General features: G+C 37.7%; 1 protein-coding gene across 1 annotated transcript in view; it reads right to left on the reverse strand.

The window, feature by feature from the left end:
- Positions 1-719: 719 nt before the first annotated feature.
- The window catches only part of GLUD1 (glutamate dehydrogenase 1), a 30,728-nt gene continuing 10,646 nt past the window's right edge, over positions 720-20,801 (reverse strand). The window contains exons 2-13 of the mRNA XM_067299802.1: positions 18,870-18,950; positions 17,973-18,028; positions 17,012-17,075; positions 15,256-15,350; positions 10,525-10,704; positions 8,614-8,751; positions 7,441-7,578; positions 7,232-7,312; positions 6,242-6,365; positions 5,281-5,372; positions 2,755-2,817; positions 720-2,110 (exon numbers count right to left, since the gene is read on the reverse strand). Coding sequence (XP_067155903.1) covers positions 1,991-2,110; positions 2,755-2,817; positions 5,281-5,372; positions 6,242-6,365; positions 7,232-7,312; positions 7,441-7,578; positions 8,614-8,751; positions 10,525-10,704; positions 15,256-15,350; positions 17,012-17,075; positions 17,973-18,028; positions 18,870-18,950 — 1,232 coding nt within the window. The 3' untranslated portion in view covers positions 720-1,990. The remainder of the gene's footprint in view (positions 2,111-2,754; positions 2,818-5,280; positions 5,373-6,241; positions 6,366-7,231; positions 7,313-7,440; positions 7,579-8,613; positions 8,752-10,524; positions 10,705-15,255; positions 15,351-17,011; positions 17,076-17,972; positions 18,029-18,869; positions 18,951-20,801) is intronic.

Genomic DNA, 20,801 nt, shown 5'->3' on the forward strand with positions numbered 1-20,801 from the left:
TCACTGTTACTGCTACTTTGCTTTCAACCATCCCACTAGCTACAGGAATCCTCTGACCTAATCCAGCTGAGCTTTTAAAAGTCTTTCTGTTCTGTGTAATGCAGCTACTTGCTGTAGTGTTACAGCCTGCAAATTTTGGAAGTAGGTTGCAATTTCAGAGGTATACAATCTTACCTTGAATTTCACTTTGCTATCCAGCAAATGTTTACGTAAAAACTCTACTGAAATATATGATCCAAGATACAGATCTTTTGTTTAGAGAACCACACCTTGATCACAGTAATTTTTTCATGCTCAAAGGCTTGTTTTTTTTTTTTGTTTTTTTTTTTAATAAATGGCAGCAAAAATATACTGCACTTTGGCAATTGAAAGTACTGCCATAACCCTGGGTTTCAGTATATATGATGGAGTAAGCCACTAGTTAAATGCATCACACAGGTTTATTGCTCCATGCTAACTACTAAAATAGTTCTTCACACAAATTCCAGACGCTGCAAAGACCTGAAATGATTTACTAAACATATCCAGCTTCTGAAGTCTTGTTAACAGGCAAGTTCATGAGATAAAGATGTGGTTTAGTGAGCACCTTGTGATAACTCAGCATATATTATCAGTAGTCATGTAAGGAATAAATATGGGTGCTGTGAAGATTCACAAGTTGTTTGGCATTACTGAAAGCTCTTAGTATGTGAAATAGAAAACAGTAATACACCAGCATAGGAGGTTTGGAAAGGTCAACTTTTTTTTAATAACTGCTCTTCTCTCCAGGTTATGTCATGCAGTTACAAAGTAGTTAGAAAAAAAGTATGAGTTTCTGGGAGGGACTAATTGTCGTTTAAAAAAAACATTCATATTTATTACATAAATAACACCTGGCACTTCAATGGGACTCCACTGGACAAAAGCATTAAACTTTAAAAACTGTGCTTGATCCAATATTGTGTCAAGGTCCATTTTGTTGCATTTGAACATACTCAAAACATTCAAGACCTCCAGATGACGAAAAAATAAGAAGGCAAAAATAAGAAGGCTGTGTGTTAAGACAGTGGATTAAGTTCATAGCAGCATTTTAGCTCCTCTGTAGTTTGGCCAACTGTTTTGGGGTTCAGTTTCACTTTAGTTGTTCACTGAGACAATATCTAATTTTCAGAAAGCCTTAGAAAGGAAAAGACTGAAAAATAATGTTAAAAATTTAGGATTACTTATTGAATTCAGACCATCCCTTTTTTTTTTTTTTAAAAAAAAAGGAAACAACCTGTAGTCAGAATAGTTACATAGATGCTTGATTAAAAACATAACCAAATTAGAGTTGCCTGATAGTTTCAGCTTATAAAAATACTAGTTTCTGTCACCTCTCTACATATTTCATTGTGATAGGCAAGCTAGCTTGAACAAGCAATTAAAGGCAGCCCTATAACAGCAGCACAGTTAAAGAAAAAACATTGCCTAAAGAGAATCAGGCCTGAGGCTTTACTACAAATAAAAATTAGACTCCTATCGAAGTTAATCCCTGCTGGAGGCCCATTCTTCCTTTGACAATGCCACAGCATTGATCATACAAGGCCTTACTGAAAGTGCCAAAGCCAAAATTACATAATTAAACAAAAGTGCATGAAGTAATAGTGAGCTAAACGCTCATCTAGTACAGTATCTGATCTGAAGTTTGAGAAGTGGCCCAGGTGGCGAGACCACTCTTTCATACATAAAATGTACCATTTTGTTTTGTAGGCGAAATACCCAGAATGGCCCCCACAAGTGCAGATGAACTGTTATCTTCAGATACATACTTGTATACAATATCCTAATCCATGGATTTTTATTATATAAAAAAACTAGTTTGGACTGAAACTAATTGAGAATAGAATCCACTATAATGTCAGAAGAAAAGAAATTTTTGTGGTTACATGTAAACTTGTGATAAGCTTTTTCAAGAAGAGGGTACATTAATGGCAAGAAAGAAGGGATACAATAAGGAGCGGTAATGGCCTGTTTATGTAAAGGTCAGACCAGCCTCATTGTACACTTTGAAGACTTTCTCAATTGCATTGACATAGGCAGCTGTTCTCAGGTCCAGACCGAGGTTGTACTTCATGGCAGTACGCATGATTTGCTGAAACAGAAAAGGTTTATATATGATTTCTGCAAGTTTCTCCATTTGAACTACATTAGATTTTACTTAGAAGATCCAAGCAGGAGTATAAAGGGCCCCTAGACTAGTATCAGAGTTCAGATTCTTTGAAGACCAAGTCTAAGATTTCTTGTTTCCCCCTACATCTGAGACCTAAAAGGGAGAAGATCTTTCCCAGATTTCCCCATTGCTCCTTTCTAGGTCTTGGATCCATCTGTACCTCAGATACAGGGGCAAACAAGAAATTTCATTAGTCTTTGTCCCACCAATTAAAAACACTGTACAAAGGGATCAACCTAAAACTGGTGACGGTGAAGTAAAGCACTCCCACATCAGTTAGGCACAAGAGGACAATGAATATGTTTCTAATTGCTACAGCTTCTACTAGAAAATACTTGCTGATTTCATATATTAGTCTGTAACGAACGTCTGCTATGCCCAGTTAAAGCTGGCCGTCCCCGCAGGCATCAGGAATACCTCATACTCGCAGTGACTTCCACTGTTGTGAACTGTTTATCTACTCCTTTTATTGCAAGGAAGTTCTGCACAACATGTTTGACTACTGCTGCAAAGCCACTTTTAAGTTCTCTTTTTCCTACAAGGACATTTATCAATGCAATATTTACCCGGGCAGAACGCTCCATTGTGTAAGCCAATCCAGAGTGGACGATATCTTTCTCAGATGCACCCTGCAAGAACAGGGAATAAAATCAGGTTTTAATCCAAAATACAAAAAAGGACTAGTCATATATTAAGGACAATGACATGTTGGATTCTCATAATTATTGAAGCTTGCTCTCATTTTCTTTTAATGACTGATGCAAGACTTGAAACTAAATCAACTTTACTGTGTTACTCGAAGTGCTAACTATGGTCAATTCAATCCTAAAACCTCAGACGCACTGAAGTTTTTCAGCACTGAATTTTTTTAGATGCCTAGCTACGTTAACCGCATGCATGATGTTTCAATTCTTTATTGATGTTGTAGCAACCATTTTTAGCTTCCAGAACACAGAGTAGATGTTAAACAAAAGAGCTCCCAAGACCTAATATCCTACAGAAGCTACTTGCAATTATTTTGAGGACAAGTTTTAGGAAGGGCAGGGATCTCCAGTTCATATACTTAACACTGTATAAGCACTGAACAACTCCAGAATAACTTTGTTCCCATTAAAATTTAAATGCACAGAACAATAAATAGCTTGAGTTGGGATGACTGAGTATCAGCTTCAGTATTCCATCATCCTGACAGCTGTAATTTACTAATAATTTAAGACCTGGCTTCCCAAAAGACATGCTATCCCTCCAATCCAAATTTGGGCTGGATGCAGAAGTTACTAGGCCAGTTTCTAAGGCTTGTGTTAGTGGTCACAGCCATTACTTTAGGCCACAGAACCCATTTACCACGCTACTCATTCAGTCTAACATTTCTGAACAAGCTAGCCTCATACTGGATCAGGCTAAAGGACTATTACTATCATCTGACAGTGGCTAAGTTTATATGCATTTCCCTTGATTTCTTCCTGAGGAGGCATGGCTTACTAGTTTTAGTAGGTGAGGTACTGGATTCCCTTCTTCCTGCTAATAACTTGTCCCATCTCCTCCTGAAATTGTGAATATTCCCCCCCACACCCCAAACCACCAACCTTTTAGCTTCCATATATCCCATGGGAAGGTGTTCTGCAGATTAACTCTGCTGTACTAAGAACTACCTCCTTTTGTTCATTTTGAGCCTCATTCCACTAGTTTTATTTGACATTACCTCGTTCTTCCTTCCAGTGAACAAACTATCCTTATCTATTCTATTTCATATCACTCATTTTACAGATTACTGTCTCTGTCCCAGGACCACTTCAGGCTAATAAGACCTAGCTTAGTTGATTGTTCCATTTATGAAGAGCTTCCATATCTTTGATTATTTTTATCCTCCATCTCTGGACTTTTTCCAGAACTATAACATTTCTGAGATAGACACCAAACCTGCATGTAGAATTCAGAAGGCAGATGTGCTCTGGATTTATACAGTGGCATGATTATAGTCAGTTTTATTCTCTTCCTTTCACAAGACTTCCTAACACTGGATTTGCTTTGTGATTACTATGGAACTCTAAACTTATATTTTATTGTTACCTCTAGATCTTTCTCTTGAATAAAAATGGATGAGCTCAAAACCTGTCATTTTATATGAAAATTTCCCCACCATGTATTGCTATACATTAGATAATATTGAATTTCATCTGACATTTTTTGCCCAGTAGTTCAAATCTTAGAGGAACATTCTAAATTTTTTTCAGTCAGGTCTTGTCTGTATTACCTTGAAGTTATAGAAATAGCATATCAAATTCTGTGGTGTGTGATCCTGTTGAAAGCCTTTAGGAAATCCAGGCAAACTGTATCAACATCTCCAGAACTAATTCTAGTAATGTTTGAGGCACAATTTCCCTCTGCAAAAGCTCCGTGAACTTTAATAGCCATGGGGCATCAAAGAAATTATTAATGACACCTACATGTTTATTAGTCTAGCCAGTAGAAATATCAAATATGCCATAGCAAATAAAAGATTCAGTTTTTTTTTTTAGTGGTGTCCTTATTGGTCTGCAAAGAGAATTCCCCCTGTTTAAAAAAAAAAAAAAGTGGGGGGGAGGGGAGAAAAACACTTGATATCGTTTGTTTAAGCAAGGGAGATACCAGTCTGTCACTGTGAAAAATAGCAACAAGCATTCTCAGTTGATTAACAGCTTCTGAAATCTCAGATAGTAATAGAAGATAAATATCCAACATTCTATAGTGTTGTTACAAAAATAGGCTGTATTTGGTACTTTTATAGAGGAGATGAGTTTTTTGTAATCTAAATAGGGATTTAACACTATGAAGCAGTTATCAATACAAAGCAAGGTCTATATTAAAACTGTAGCTTTTTAACCATATTGGAGATATTTTGCTTTGGACTCAAGAAAGAAAAAATAGCCCACTTCCAGTTCTCCTGAGCAGTTTAGATCAATCCTTTCCTTTAATTGTTTGGCCACATAGCTAACTGCACTAGCACCTTGGTGCAAAACCCTCCCTAATAACTACAAAGGCAAGATTTAGACTGCAGTCTTAACACCAGGATACAGCTACAGTAACAGCCAAAAAACACAGCAACTACTCACTGATATCCTATCTTGAAATTCTGCTGTAGGCACAACTGGAATAGTTCCACCATGTTTCCCAAATTTTCTTTCCAAGCTTTCCTGGACAGACACTAGAAAGTGGAAAAAGCAGAGGCAAGGTAACCAACAAGGAAAGCAATGTGTTTCGAATAGGTGTCCTCCCCTGCCCCCTGCCCTGGAAGACTTTCAGCATTCAAAGGCATGAAATGCAGAATACAGGGTTGGGGGGGGTGGGGTGGAGGGTCATCTTATTTTTTGTGTTCTAAGAAAAAGGCAAGATATTAATCCTATAGTCTTATAGGTGAATGCCTCCAATATGAGTATCAATATTGCAGTAATACTGCTATGGGACAAAGTCAGATGGTAAGCGGACTGTGGATCTTACTGATCCTCCCTTACCAACTTCAGAAAGCTGACAGCAATCTGGACCAACATTCCTAATTTGATAGCCTCAGACAAAATACTTTGTCCTGAGATTCTCACATATCCCCCTACTACCCTTTGCTGCACAAATTTCATTTAAAAATGGAGAGAAATCCCGTTGCTCTTTTTCATGAAGCTTATTCTCTCCATGTAGTCAGTATTCTGGCCCAGAAACTGGGAAGCACACGCAATGGCCCCAAGTGGAGCTGTAGGTCAGAAGCCAATTTTTACAGTGCCTGTACCAACTATGTTATTGACTTTCACAGAAATTCGCCATTGTTGCGTGTGCAGAACAACGTTACCCACTCAAAACTCTGAATACTTTTCAAATACCAAGTACATAGATGTAAGAGGTTTATTAAGAAGTACTAAATATTTCACATATGAGTTTGTGTTCGGTATTTTCACAAAACTGAAAAAAGCATCACTTTTTGAATTACAAGGTAATAACTGAAAAAGTATGCATTTAACTTAACTGAGTTGCAATTCATTTAACCAATTCAATTAAATGGCAAGTGAAAACGGAACGAGCACTTACTGAGCAAGTGGTAGTTTGAATCCCTTTCGTATTTAAAAGTCAAGCGGCCGTAACTGACATGGTTCAAGTTTTTCAGCCACTCAAAATAGGATACTGTTACACCACCAGCATTCAGGTAAAGATCCTGCACAGAAACAGTAATGTCTTGAATTGTATTTAGGAAAAGTAAGCAAAAATATTAGTTTAAATTGCAGTAGAGAAGACAATCCAGTTACTCTTACATGACAATATTCATGCTTTTCTGGAGTCCAGGGATTACTTCTATTGACTTAAAAGTGGACTTGACTTTAGAACACAGTAGAGTTGTGCTTGTTTGACTGCTTTCTTTTATTTTAGCACAAGTTTTCAAGCAAGAAAACCAGGGCATCCTTAGGCCATCTCAATTAGCAAAGGCCAGAAGATCAGCTGCTCTTCACAGATATTTTACTTGACTGGGATACCCTTTCTTTGGGGAAAGGGATACCATTATTCCTGAATAGATCTTATTCTTTCAAATTATCACTGTAGGCAACATTTAGTCTATCAATCTATGATACACAGTTCTGTCAGAGCATCACTAACAGACATGATGTTTACAGACAAACAGCTGGTGTATTTACTCTGCCTTCCTCTGTCTTTAGTGGATTATTTAGTTGAGCAAATGTCAGCTAATACTCCAAAAGGGAAAACTATAGATTTAAGAAAAACTTGTGGATTGTTCTCCCTTCTGAAGACATAGCCTTCATTGATAGCCTTCAGCTATCTTTGAGTGGGCATTTACGGTTGCAGTGAGATCTTTAGGTAATGCTACCAATCTTAAGCAATACTAAATACCCATTTCCCAGACATCAGAGGTACTCTTTAAAAAAAAAAAACAAAAAAACCCCCCACTACTCCTCTTTAAGAGAATGAGTGGCTATTAATAAAGATCTTCAATAAATAGCATTTTGCTATGATTTATGGAAACATTACTCCTGTAACAAAAGTCAAAGATCAAAAACAGACTCTTACAGGAATAACCATGATATTGCGCTCCAGGAAGATTTTGTCAGCTTCAGGGGTTGTAGGCCCATTGGCACCTTCAGCAATAATCTGAAAGGAATCACAACAGAGTAACTGCTGATTCAGAGGTGTACGTTTCCAGCCACACTAATTACTGAATACTAGCATTTAAACAGCCTTTCTCCACTTTTCATTTGCATTTGAACTCTCCAACTTACTTTTGCTTTGACCTTGTGAGCATTGGCCTTAGTCAACTGCTTCTCGCTGGCAGCAGGGATGAGAATGTCACAGTCTGTTTCCAGGATGCTGCCCTCCAGGGGCTGTGCTTTAGGGAAGCCCATGATTGTCCCATGTTGCTGTTTGAAGGAGACAAACCAGAGTGTGTTTAGTGTGTGTACTGGTTTTACTTCCTTCCCATCTTCTAACCTTTTTAAAAGAGAGAGAAGGGAGAAGAAATGGTACCAGTAAGACAGCACATAACATAATTCCTATCCTTACTTAGAAAAGGTACTAAAAAGCAGCCCACAAAGCTTGGATAGTAGTCTAAGTTCCCATGATCGAGGCGTAACTGCTCTCTGGACAAAGATGCTGATGTTGTTTGCTCTCTGGAGTATGTAAAAAGGTATAGTCCCTCTCAACTCTTTAAAATACAAGGCAAATGCAATAGTTTTCAAACAACTGAAATGACCCATCAGTCTGCTAAGCACAGGACAAGTTGCATTGCATAAGATTGAAAAGTACCATTTTAAAATTTAGCACTACATCGATGGCCTTTGTCTAGTGAGAGAATCTTTTCATTATTTTGAGAAAGGGGGTAAAAAAGAACAAAGGCACCCTGTTTAAAAGATGACAAATGAAATAAGTTCCTTAAGAACTCTACATAAGAGATCATATTTTAGCATCTGTCAGACAGGCTTTCATTTCTTTAGCAACATTCAATGGTAAGTAAACAGCAGGAAGTGTGCTTTGAAGTCTTAACATATGCTTATGATTCTCAGTCAGGAATACTTCAGGAACTTGCTTGAGGCATCCCTCCTAGTTTAGTCACAAGAAAGGCAAAATAAGCACAAACTCCAATTCTGAAACCAAAATAATTAGCCTGTGCACATGCAAACCCTTGCCCTCTTACAGAGAGTCAGGTCAAAAGGTAAAAAATGTACAATGTAATAAAGCAAACTAACTGCCAAAGCCACAAGATCAGTTAGTGTTAACCACCTACATTCATAATGGGGATAAGGAGAAAGGAAGAAGAACCAACATTCCCGAGCCATTTTGTAAGTACTAATTGCAGCATGATCTAAATATTACAAATTAACACCAGTCTACAGTCATCCTAAGTGTTTGCAAAACCAACAAAAGTTAAACCACTTCTTCTCTGCTAAGTTTCATACCAATTTGTAATCTTCTAGTTCCTTTGGGTCAATCCCATCAGGATTCCAGATAGAACCATTGAACTCTCCAACAGCAACACATTTGGCTCCAAAACGATGCAAGTATCTCATAGAATGCAAGCCCACGTTACCGAATCCCTGAAGGTAGAAAGAGACAGGGAAAAGTAGTTAACCCTTCAGCTAAATTGGCAATTATTGCTGAGGCTTATATACCTTTGAATAGCTTTTTATCTATTGGCATGTCTGGGCATCAGATGATGTGCATGGGAAGGATGACACAAGTCTATGCACATTCTGCTCTGAATAACAACATTGTAGAAATTGTACATTATAGCTGGCAATATATATTTGTGCAAAGTTTTTCATACTGAAAAACCACAAGGGAGGCGTTCATTGTTTTGACAGGTTTGTAGTAACAATATGTTTATCAACACAGTAACATTATGTTTATCTATTTTATGACTGGCACTGTCTTAGAGGGATTGATAAATTTTTGTACAACCCTTCCAAGGTGTGATTAATGTTTGTAGGCCAAAAAATATTCTCATTTAGTTTGGGTAAGGAAGGCTTACAAGCATAAAACCCTCCCAGAATGGAAAGCATTAAACAAGGATGCAATTAATTCTTCACATTAAAACAAACAGACTAGCAGGAAACTATGTTATTTCTAATACATTTCTGAAGCAATCCCATACAAAATAGATTACCTAAATTTAAATAATCTTGCATTTCATTAGCGCTTTCTACATCTCTACAGGAATTCCAGGCCACTATTCCACATTCCGGAAGCAGAAGAACACAAATGGCAGACCAAAAGGTCATGGGATCCATGTCAGTTTGTCAGTAGTAATACAGGAAAAAAAGCTGAATATGAAATCCCTCTATAACATAGCTTCAATTATCTCTAAGGTTCCTTTTTTTCCTCTATCAGAAGCAAACTTTGATGTAACAGTTTGGCATGCACTAGGTCTGTTTGCAATATTACATCCTCATTTTCCTAGAGGAATCTTCAGCTATTTGGTTGGCCAAGTTTTCAGTTTAATGTTCTGCTTTAGTGCCTGCTGGTTAGCCCCCTGCCAGCACGAAGATGCCAAAGGGTAGGGAGAGGGGGTTCTGCCGTGTCCGCGCAGGGCAGAGACGTTTGTTTCAGCCCACTGGTCAGCTAGATGACAACGCAGAGGTCACAGCTGGGGGCACTGTAACCTCTGCTATTTCTAACAACCAGCGCGTTGGTATGAAAGACGACTCAAAACAAAGCAATCGCCCAGATCCTCCATTCCACTTACTGTTTATCAAAGCTGGTGAAAAGGACAAGTTATTTCTTTGAAAAATTAAGAAAGATAATGCGTATTATTGAACACTGAACCCTTTCAAAATTCAACTACATAAATCAGAGCTTCTTGAAGTCCTCTGTACGCAAAACATGTACATTCAATCCTACAAATTTAGGACAGGGTATCAGTTTCTGCTTTCCCAACTGTTTATTCTATAGTGGAACAGGAACATACTACCAATTCCTACTCTCTTTTCTATTGTTTTTATTACAAAAAGGTATAACAAATTTTGTTTAGGCAGAAACGGTGCCACAGGCATTGCACACACTTCAATGAACTTAGTTTAAAGAACTCCTGCAGTAGTATCTCACTTTGGTCTTTGCAACCCATGTTGATAAAGACTGGAGATTTGGCTTTGTGCCTGTAGAGTGCAATCAAAAGTTCAGTTTTTATAAAACAGTCTAAAATAAAGGGCACCTATGTTGTTTGAGAAGCATTTCTGAAGTTTGAGAGTAAAGGTTAATCTTGAAAGTCGTAAAACTCCAACAAGATTTATTGCTACAGCCCATTTTAAAAGCAGCTCTACCAGAATTTTCTTTACCACTTTTTCCCAGCAGTTGAAGGAAAAAAAAGTTACCTGAACAGCAAACGTTTTATCTCCAAATCCAGGAGTCATTCCCAATATACTCATGTATGATGCTTCATTGATGAAGTTTTCAATTCCATGGAAGACACCACGACCAGTTGCAGATATACGTCCATGGATCCCCCCTTGGCTGATGGGTTTACCAGTAACACATGCATGTGCATTAATATCCTGGAAAACAATGAAAGATTTGTGAGATCTGGAAACAATCAGTGAAAGGACAGCTGGAACAAGAAGCTTTGTACACTTTAGAGACATGGGGATCCAGGTATTATTAAAGTCAGAACACACTATAGTTTATATACATTTAGTTTACAAAGCCAATTTCCTTCCTGAGGTTGTATGAACAGCTTCTCAGAAGAAAAAAAGATACTCTAGCAGATGTCAGGAAAGTTATATAATGCAGTATTAGATACGGTCTGGAATTTTTTTGTTGCATCCAAGTGTACATGTTGACTTGAGTCTGTGACTAATAATGGTGACACTTCTATTGCACTGTCAGCAAAGAGCAGACCTCTGACAAATCAGAAAGTTTTGAGGGATATGTTCCTCTGTATTACCCCCTATAGCAGTCGTAATTTCCATCATCATTCTTGACATTTTAATCTTTTAAAGGGTTCAGATTCATCTTGAGATTGTTTACAGCTAAAGCCATTTAATCATCTTTAAACAGTGTTTACTCTTCCTTTATACCAAATTCAGTTATTTAGAAACACAATACAAGCCTAACACCTTCCTGTTGTCAGAACATGGGGACTCTCTTTGATCTCAGGAAAATCGACAGTACAAAGGTCATATAGGAAAAGCTAGATAAGCGTTTACTACTTTTATTCAGCAATATATACCATCAAGCTTCTATCTTAAATCTGGTGCCAAATAAAATTGTTTTCTACATGCTAGATAGCTAGCCAAGATAAAATAGACTATTTAAAGCTGGAGTTAATTTTTCAGTTGAAATTAATAATTTGAAAAAACCTTCTGTCACCACTGGTTCCCATGCTCCCCCACCCTCAGAGCCTGGCCACACAAGCAGTGATCTGGCATCCAGCAGAAGTGAAAGAGTAGGGATGAAAGGGAATTCATTGAAATGAGTCTGCCAGCAGCCGGACGGGTTTCTGTTCCACCAGCAGCACATTCACGGGAGGCTCCCTTCTCTCCACTGCTTGTGCCAAATACATTTCCATGCCAGTGGTCTGAGCATGAGATGTTTGGTGAGAGGGAGGAAAAGATCAGAAAAGAGTGAGTGGCGGCAGAATGGCAGGAGATGATTAGACCATAGTGGAAAGCAAAGCTATTGATTGTTTGAAAATGACAGTGAGTTAATCGTAACCTTTAATAGCCTGTCTTTAAAAACAATAAAAGTGATACTGGACTTCAACATAAAGTTCCTAATGCAGTTTCCCCAATGTGGTTGCATTTCTTTCATTAAGCTGCATGCTCCCTCTGGTGGCATGATCCACAAGGTCTATGTTGTCATTTTGCTAGAAACAACTTGGCTCAGTTCTCTGAAGTATTACTAGGTTTTCATTCTGTTTTTTTGTATTGAAACTATGTTTTAGCCTTCATGCATTCACAGAGGAGGGAGTATGTTTTATAAGCATTTGAACAAGTACAGCCTCCTACCATATACAAGAATGTATTTATTAAAGTCTCCTCACATCTCCCTCAAGTCAGTCTAATGCGTTGGAAAGTACAGAAGAGCTGAAAAGGATGAATTTAATCAAAAACTTTAGCAATGTATAATTCAGTGATCCGGCAACTTAAGTTGGACTTTCCAGAACAGTTAACATGGTAGTTATTAAAGACTTGCATCATTTGGCAAGAAACAAAGCATGAGCTGAGGGCAGGTCCCAGTCTTAAAGTCACATATTCAGACCACGGTAAATGTCAGAGCCCCAAACTGGCATTATACTTTTGTTTTTAAGTCAATTGAAAAAATTTTTGTATACCTCAGACAAAAGGAAAGACCACAGCTTTTAATAAGAGGTTTGCAAAACGGCTTATAGTTAGCATTAAAGACTTCTGTATTAGTACTGACAGTCTCTGAACTTAGCTGGTGGAGCTCGTAGACACCCTTGTTTTGCTCATTCCTTAATCCTTTTCTACACTGCAGTGTTATTCTCCTTGCCTCTCCGGCTTCCTGGCAATGTTCTGTTAGGTTTCAAGCAGACTTCCTCTATCTGTTTATACCTGTTGCTTAACTTTTCCTCTCTGCTTCAAGCTCCCAGAACACATCTGCATACAGTCACACCGACTCATCAGGTCCATACCCTTCCCAAATAGATCCCTCTCAAAGAGATATCTTTCCACTCAGCAGAATGTGGTCCTTCGCACAGCTTCGATCTTTTTTCTGAGTTATGATTAGTTTCAACTTCTGTTCAATGGTTCTTTTTCTCTAGTTCCCTTCCCCCTCATTGTCACTTTTATATATTTGGCAGTTCCTTAATCATCTTCATTTTTGTTCTTGGTGTCTCAGCCAGCTAGTTATCTGAAACATCTTCCTCTACAAACTGTTTTTGATAATTAGTCCACTCTATCAAGCCTTGACATAGTTCTCACCTTCCTTCTCTACACTTGATCATTTTTCACAGTAGCTCGTAAGTCCAACTATGGCTACCACTATCTCTTCCATCTACAACCAAGAAACCCTACAAAAAGAAGTTATCTTCATTTAATTTGTCTTTATTATTCCAATTCTTTAATTCACTTTTCAGAAAAATATATCTAAATCCTCTCTGCTGTTTTTGTTCTTCAAGACTAAGACATTTCCTTGCAGAGACAGAATAAAAGAAGCCATTGTAGCCTAATTAATTTTTTTTAATCCTCAATAGTTGTTTTTTTTTTTTTTTTTTGGGTGAAATGTGTGCATCTGTAGGACAACACAACAAGCTGAGATCATGAAGTGGGAAGAATCAGAAATTCAGGCATTTAAAAATCTTTTCTTGTATCAATGTTTAGTTTTCCACCTAACAAAAATGAAGCTTCTTTACAGAACTCCTCTATGTGAACAGACTATTAACAAATACAGCAAAACTTAAAGCCATCTCTATGTTGTTAGTCTTCAGCATCATTCTTATAATAGCAAGTCTGCTGTATCCCAGTGAAGTATGCATTTGAGTGCAACGAGTACACTTACTGTATTAAAACTTAAAATACCTTGAGGCAGTAGTTTTCTTAAATGATGGAATGTTAAGTTATGATTGGGGGAGTAAGTTGTCAGTTTGCACCCTGAAGTGTTTCTGAAGCCGTATTTTTGACCTTTTATAAGGTTTAAAGTTTTTAATGAAAGATTTACATCTAAATGTGTGAATATCCAACAGCAAGTAATGCTTTAGATTTCCCTAGCTATCAGACTGCTCTGTGGAAGAGCTATTCAGCTCAAGTAATCAGTTAGCTACAGCCTCTTCAAGCATTTTTTTTTTTTTCCCCCCAGAAGACACTTTAGACTGTATTTCAGATCTAGGACAAACCATGCCACCCTCTCCGCTATTGGTATGGGCAACAAATAGCACAGGACAAGTATTTTGCCCGGAAGCACGCTGTCTTGAGAAAGACAAGCAGGTCTCGACCAGACATGCCAGAGCAATACGTGTTGGGCAGTTATAATGCCTAGTTACTGGGGAGTGTTGGGGGGAAAATGTACCCTGCCGTATTTCTGAGGAACTGCTGGAAGCGACTGCAGAGAGTGAGAATAAAGCATCTTTTATTATCGAAACATGCAATAGCTTAGCATATTAACACACTGCCACGAAGCTATGGCAGGATTACTTAGGAAACTATGACCTGCTGGAGTAGCAGAAATGATGTCTGAAAGAGATACTAGAAAGTTCAGATAGCATAGACAGTAGAGACTTAAGAAATAAGTTGTCTGTTATAGATATTATTTTTGCCCAACCTGTCAGAGGTATACAATAGGAATATTTCCCTGGTCAACAGTTGTGTTTCTGGAACGGTCAAAACTGGTCCAAATAACCCAATAAGCAACATAAGGACAAAGGTCAAATTAAGTGCTATAATTAAAAATAGAAAAAAAATTTTTTTTGAATGCTTTCTGAGCAACAAATTGTACCAGCGCCTTTTGCTTTACCTTTTCGATAACTTGCTAAAGTCTATGCTGATTTCTTGTTACTTTCAGGGGACCACATAGAGAAATTTTTAATACAGTTGTGGTGTTATACCAATAGTGAGAAGTGATTTACATGGTCTCTTGAATGACTTAAAAGCTAACCTTTTATTTAATAACACTTGTAAATTTGGTAGTCCAAAGCTGAAAAATTTCAGTACGTTAAGACTATACCAACTATTACGAACTACATATTTGCTTAACAACTTTACAGTAATTATACTACCAATGAAAAAGCTGAGGGAAATGGTAAAATTAAAAAGCATTTTTAGATTAAGTCTTTAGACTACAAGACCTTTATAAAACGTATATTCTCTTTTTGCTGAACAGTCCTAATTGGTATGGTATCAGACAAACATAATTTAAGCCTAACATAAAAAGTAGCTTTTATTTATTTTAAACTATTTTTTTCTTAACTGCAGCTTAAAAATCTCCTATCAATTAAGTTGTTACAGTTGCAAGAAAATATTTAGATTCACATAATTAAATAAAATCATATGATGAAGCAGCATGGTAATAAATACTTAGAACAGTGATGACAGGATTTCTGCAAAGACCAAGAAAGCTTGTCTACTTCAAAGCCTCTGCCCAAAACTTACATAGTGTCCTATGGTACTGGCATAGGTGTCAGCAATCCAGGACATCTCCCTCTCCCCTGTGCTCATATCAGGAGCAGGCACATCAACACCAGGTCCTGTTGGCCACAGTGAAAACAGCTCTTAAGGATCAAACATGAAGTTATCTTCAAACATTATTCCTTGGAGCGGGACTTGGCAAAGAACTGTTTTCTTATTTAATCCTCAGTTGATTATTCAAGTAACAGGGTTGTTTGGATTCAGTTTGGTTTTAAATTTTGTATCAGGCATTTGTACAATACACAAGCCACTCAGTAAAATGAAGGTCAGTTTGTCAATGAAAAGTTAGAGTAAGATAATGCATCAGAATCATACTTTTACTTTTTTGATGATCACTGCTATAACAACAGGAAGGACACTACTTAGGTATGACTCCTATATACCATACTGTTAATTGTTTTTGTATTAGAACATTTATGTATTTCTATGAATTTCTTTTTCCTTCCCAGCTGAGTTTAAAATTTTTGGTTAAATTTTTAAGGTAGGCTGTTCTAGTCACTGCACTACAGCATATACATTTGAATTTACCCCTCATTTCAAGAAGGGTATATTATAGCTTTCCTGATGAACTAAATCTTTGAATGAACCTTTGTACATCTGTTGTACTAACAGCAAATTTAGTCTCTTTTTTCTAGATAATTAAAAGAGGTATTTAGCCAACCTATTTAAGGTCAAAGGGTCCTGCTAAGCAAGACTTTAAACCCAAGTCTGCCTCTACAAAGTCGTCTTCTAAGCACTTTTAAAGGTTTTGAAAGCTATACAGCCCCTACCATAAAGTCAAAAAGGGAGATGAATTTCATCAAACTATTTTAAGTGTCAAACTATTTTTGTGTCACTGAACTAACAATTGTTATCATTAGTATAGTGTATATTATTACACTAGTCACATGTAACATCAATAAGTGCTTTTCAAAGAAGCTTAATTTAGATGAGAAACACTCTGGTCAGAGAAAAGAAAATGCAGGTAAATTAATATACATTCTTAGAGGCAGTTAAACATCAGGAATACATGGCAGACACTTGACTAGCTATATGCCTTGCTACATGCCTTCATTTGAATAAGAACCTTCTACAGGTAAAGATTCTCCATTTAATTAGGAGTTGAGCTAATCATGTCCAGTTTTATTCAAGAGGAAACTTCCAGACCTTCAGACAGCAAGCTATCAGTTCAGCTCAGGTTTGAGTCTCTAAATGAGACACCTATTACCACTACAAAAGCTGAGGGTCTGTTACAACAGACACCTACACTTCTTGCCTAGCTTCCTCTGTAGCCTGTGGTTGTCATGGGTGAAGCCATCAAAACTTTCTCTGGGGTGGATCTTCCATTTCCTTCCTCTGTTTCCTCTGGTATCTGCCAAAAGCCTCAAATGAGACTACAGGAAACAGTAACAGTGAACGGCTCCATATTAGAGATTAAAATTGCAACAAACTTGGTCAGGATTTTCTACTCCATCCATAAGAGACCCTATAACCTCAGCTTTTGTGGCTTTTGATAGCATAGCAACCTCCAGAAAAAAGTCTTTAAGTTAAGATACAGTTCCTTTCGATATGTAGTAAGCTGCAATGACTCAATTCTTTGTGGTTCTTTGTTGAAAGTATCATACCCAAATTATTTACAGCTCAAAAATGCAATTATTTCAAGGATACTCTCTAGTGGACATTGTCAATGTAGAATAAATCAGATTCCTAAATTTTACTATTAAAATTTTACACAACATACCAATGAAACCCTTTTTTGCTAGCTCCATGGTAAATCTTCTTGTGATCTTTTCCAATTCATTGTCCTATAAAGAAAATGCAATAAATATCACAAGAAATCATTAGTGCTTATGAACATTTGCTAAAACTAATACCCAAGTGTAAAAAGATGCCTTTTTTTTTTTTTTTATGAAAGGATGATTCACATATTTATGTAGTTTATACGCCACTCCCTAACAGTCCCTTGGTATTCAGACAGCACAAGGAAACATTCGACTGACTTTCTGTACATTCTGATCCATGACAAGTCAGGAATGCAGCACAGAAAGAACCACCTGTGCTTGTAGCAGAGGTTTCCAGCAAACAAGTCCGATAGCCCACGCGAGAGATTTATACCCAGCAACAGCAATAGCCGGCCTGCAGGTTACATAATCGACACAGTCCTGAGGTACTTCACACAAATCCTCACATGAGTTTTGAGCCTAGAATATCTGATACATATTCGAGCATTCTTTTCTATACAAGTTATTTTAATTAGGGCAAGAAGGCAAGCCTGCAGTAAACTTTTTTTAACCCAAGTTAGCTATTATTTACACTGGAACACTGCGTATAAAGGTTTAATGGACCATAAAACTATTTGTCATAATAAACAAAAACATTAACTTTTTTTGCGAGAGTAGTTTAATTTAAGCCCTTATTAACAATATCAACTTGAAAAAAGAAATTAGGTTCCAAATGGTCTGCAGTCTTATGGCCTCAAGATAAAAAAGGAATGAACTAAATGATTGAAGTATTTGACCTCTTATATATACACCTTCTAAAAATTCTTTCCTACCTATTACACACACAAGCTTAATTCAGCCTCTACAGAGGCAGAAGTGGCAGGAAATTTTAAGTTGTCAATAATGCCCTTAGAAGAGCTTTTTAAACTGGCTGGCTTCAGTACTGCAGTTAACTGAATTTTTATCTATGATTAAGCTTACTGTGTAGTTCTTGGGATTGATCTTGACACCAGCCTTTGCCCCACCAAATGGCACATCTACAAGAATGCAAAGGAAAATTATTTTACTTTTTCAACAATAAAGGCAGAACACATCAATAATTTGTGTGAATCATATCTTTGATTTTTGCAGTGAATTTGGTTTTGCCATGCTCAGGGCTTCACAAATGTAAGCTATAATCTGACCTGGGGACTCCTTTTAAAAGGGGAAATCTTTCAAGGGCAGCTTGAAAATTGTCTTTGACACTTTAAGTTCATGATTTAAATCTTGTATATCCTTCAAGCTCTTCTACTTAACATTTGTAACAACAAGAACTTTTACAGTTTATTATTTACTGTTTCAGCTCAAAAAATTTACTTTGCAAGTCTTAAGTTTCCCTCTACACAAGAAAAAAGTATTTTGTTTTCATGCACAGAATGTTTAGTTGCTCTCCAAATTCCACTGCAATTAAGCAGCCACATATGAATTACACTTCTTTTTAACCCATAAAGGAAATTTATCCCTATTCTCCCTCCACAGCTCCCCTGCCTGAATCCTTCAGTCTCCATCTTCTCCCCTTAAAATTACCTCCTCCAGATCAACATCTGCCATACATGGATTTGTCTTCCAGAAACAATACTTTTATAGGTGGGTAACTAGCAGAGTTTGGACTTTCCAAATGAAAATGCAACTTTATTTGAGCCCAAGGAGCTACAGTAACAGCAGAAGGAATATACCTGATTATATTAGTCACTATACATTTTTTACCCACTTGATGCAAATTTTAGTCAAAGATTAGTGTCTAAAACTTAATTTAATCCTTCAGATGCTTTTCTGTAAATTACATCAGTACTGACTGAAAGTCAAGATTGTGTTCTTGCTTGACAAATCATCACTTACCAACCACAGCACATTTATACGTCATTAGAGATGCCAAGGCTTTCACTTCATCCACGCTAACATCCAAACTATAACGAATACCTGTAAGACACACAGGAGAAAAAAGGAATTCACTGAGTAACTTCTCAGGTATTTATAAACTGGGATGGCTAATTCTAGGCCACCCATCTATAACATGCAAGTATTTAACTTATCAACCCATTTGCTTTAAGATTTTTAAGAACAACCCCCCATTCTCCTACTTAAAAATCTATCTTTCTTTAGCAGGAATTAAAGACTTCAACAATTCTCTATTAAGTCATTTAACAGCAACTCTCAACCTTGGAACAAAAGTGAATGTTCCCCGAGAGTCAAGCTGATAGGTAACTCAGTCCCTGTTTTTTAATAGGCTGATAAAGCACATGAGCATACCGCAAGATCTTTAACTTTGAACTTCATTCACTGTTTATACAAGATGAACTGTGTTCCTGAACGTAACTTATCAGTATAGGTCATAATCAACATCCCTTTGCTAGAGTAATGCAAGCTTCTGTTAAGCTATGAGCTTTGTAATACGTATGGCTGAGGTCCAATGAAACCATACACAGCTTCATGGCTCTGACTGCTAGGCAGACGCATGACAAAAAGCAGCAAGCCACTCTGCTAATTCAAATTTGTTCACAACATTTTGATAGACTAACTCTACCAGCAAGGCTGTGTGTGATCAAGTCACCCCTCCTGCACCCTGCATAAAACCCAGCACAATCTGCTTTGTCTGCTCTGATTTATTCAGCAGAATTGCAAGCATGTGTTGACAAATGATCCGGATTCAAATTTGTATTGTTGTGGTTTGATAGAGGCTCAGATTCAAAATTGGTGACTGTGGCCTTCAAGGCAGTTCAAAACCAACTGGAAAATGATTATGTAAAGGCAGGGAGATCTGTTCACCTGCCTGACTCTCAAAAGTCTTTTAAGAAATGGGTTATAACTGTCCAATAAATTGACTGAATAAAAAGTTAAAATCCTCATATTTTAGAGGTAGTTGCAAAGTAGAAAACTTTAGACAAACTGACAGGGCGCATATACAGGAGTGCAGAGGCCTAAACACAAAGTTTAGGATCCTCACAGTTCCCACAAACGCATGGGGCAACAGCAAAAAGCCCTACAGCTATACATTAGCTTCTATCCAAGCTTAGTCTGCATCATCATTAACTGTAACAGAGCTGTGCAGAATTTCTTCTCTCCTCTACTCCCCAAATCCTCCAAAGACAGGCTGCAGGTTGTGCCAAGTTGCATGGTGGTTTGGAGCAGGCACAGAGTGTCCTTTAGATGCTAGGACAAGGCGCCACAAATTTCCTATTATCTAGAGAAGCACATATTCAGGTCCTCAGAAGTGAAAAAAGGCTAGCATACATTATCCAAACTAAAGCACTCTGCCCCTGTGAAAGCCATTCCTGGATGCTCTGGAAACAGCCCTAGTTTCAAAGGAACTGAATGTTGCCCAAATAAAGCTGAGGGCCAAGTTCTGCTTTCTTATGCGAGTTCAAACAGTAAAAGAAAGCACCAGGCCTCCGCAGGACAGAATTTAAATTTAGAGTGTACACGGGAAGGAGGGTGGGCTCCAAAAGCAAATTAATTAGTTTCTGACTTAGGCAGCGATAAGGTATATAGGAAGCCTGCCTGGGCTTCCAAGAAGGTTCTCACAGGAAAAAACATTTGAAATTTAAGTGGAATCTATTAAGGCCCAGCAGAACAGTCTGAGATACAGTGTACATAGTGTTTCACACGCCTAACTCGGAGGAGGGTTACCCTCCTCAGGTAGGTAACCTGCTGACTACCCGGAGGGGTAGTCCCTGAGCAAGAAGAGCCACCACCCATGGCTCAGCCAGGCCTGCCTGGGGCCAGCGTGCCCTCATGGCTGCGCAGGTACGCTCAGGACCTCGTCCGGCGGCG

Source organism: Apteryx mantelli, chromosome 7 (assembly GCF_036417845.1).
Source record: "Apteryx mantelli isolate bAptMan1 chromosome 7, bAptMan1.hap1, whole genome shotgun sequence".
NCBI classification, from domain to species: Eukaryota; Metazoa; Chordata; class Aves; order Apterygiformes; family Apterygidae; genus Apteryx; species Apteryx mantelli.